This window comes from Neofelis nebulosa, chromosome 2, assembly GCF_028018385.1.
Source record: "Neofelis nebulosa isolate mNeoNeb1 chromosome 2, mNeoNeb1.pri, whole genome shotgun sequence".
Taxonomy (NCBI): domain Eukaryota; kingdom Metazoa; phylum Chordata; class Mammalia; order Carnivora; family Felidae; genus Neofelis; species Neofelis nebulosa.
Genome location: NC_080783.1, coordinates 96588244 through 96589708, shown reverse-complemented (window position 1 = coordinate 96589708; position 1465 = coordinate 96588244). Strand labels below are relative to the sequence as shown.

The 1465-nt window shown below is 40.1% G+C and overlaps 1 protein-coding gene across 1 annotated transcript; it reads left to right on the top strand.

Annotated features, from left to right (window-relative positions):
• Positions 1–280: 280 nt before the first annotated feature.
• LOC131503776 (large ribosomal subunit protein uL22) lies at positions 281–952 on the top strand. Its single transcript, XM_058715461.1, has one exon. It carries the CDS (start codon positions 322–324, stop codon positions 874–876), a length of 555 nt encoding a protein of 184 aa, XP_058571444.1. The 5' UTR covers positions 281–321; the 3' UTR covers positions 877–952.
• Positions 953–1465: the final 513 nt, after the last annotated feature.

Sequence of the window (1465 nt, the reverse complement as noted above, 5' to 3'; positions counted from 1 at the left end):
ATCATTAAGATGTGGCACCTGAGTAGCTCCTTCAATTAAGTGTCTGACTCTTGATTTCAGCTCAGGTCATGATCTCATAGTTTGTGGGCTCCATGCTGACAGTATGAATTCTCTCTCTCTCTTTCTCTCCCTCCCTCCCTCCCTCTCTCCCTCTCTCCCTCTCTCCCTCCCTCCCTCCTTCCCTCCTTCCCTCCCTCTCTCCCTCTCTGCTCTTCCCCTGCTCAAACACTCTCTCTCAAAGTAAATAAATAAACTTAAAAAAATACCGTTAAGAAAAGAAAAGCAGCTCTTCCCGTAAGCGGCCTGAGGTGATCTCTGAAAATGGTTCGCTATTCACTTGACCCGGAAAACCCGACAAAATCATGCAAATCAAGAGGTTCAAATCTTCGTGTTCACTTTAAGAACACACGGGAAACTGCCCAGGCCATCAAGGGTATGCATATCCGAAAAGCCACCAAGTATCTGAAAGATGTCACTTTGCAGAAGCAATGTGTGCCATTCCGACGCTACAATGGTGGAGTTGGTAGGTGTGCCCAGGCCAAACAGTGGGGCTGGACACAGGGTCGGTGGCCCAAAAAGAGTGCCGAATTTTTACTGCACATGCTTAAAAATGCAGAGAGTAATGCTGAACTTAAGGGTTTAGATGTAGATTCTCTGGTCATTGAGCACATCCAGGTGAACAAAGCCCCCAAAATGCGGCGTAGAACTTACAGGGCTCATGGTCGGATAAACCCATACATGAGCTCTCCCTGCCACATTGAGATGATCCTTACTGAAAAAGAGCAGATTGTTCCTAAACCAGAAGAGGAGGTTGCACAGAAGAAAAAGATATCCCAGAAGAAACTGAAGAAACAAAAACTTATGGCCCGGGAGTAAATTCTGCATGAAATACATGCAAATAAAAGTAAAAACAGAATGCTGGTTGTCTGTATTATTAAACGTATTACAAGTATCCTCAAAAAAAAAAAAAAAAAAAAAAAAAAAAAAAAAAAAAAAAGAAAAGAAAAGCATAGGTCCCAGGTGAGGAGAAAATATTTGTAAGACAACATTGAACTGAATATAAATATTCAGAATATAAAGAACTCTTAAACTGAGAAAAACAAATAACCTAAATAAAAACTGAGTAAATTCTTAAACACTTCACAAAAGAAGATTTATAAATGGCTGATAACACATGAAAAAAGTGCTCAACATAATTATTTGTCAAGGAAATACAAATTAAAACAATAATTAGGTATCATCACAAACCAACCAGAATGGGTGGGAGTACAAACAAGAACACCACTAACCACTGACATAGATGTGAAAGCAACAGAACTCTCCCGCATTGATAGCAGAAGTATACAGTGATACGATTACTTTGGAAAACAGAATTTTGTGAAAAGCTAAACACGCATCCGCTGTATCACCCAGCCACTTTCCGCTGGGTATTTATCCATGGAAAATGAAAATATATGTGCACAAA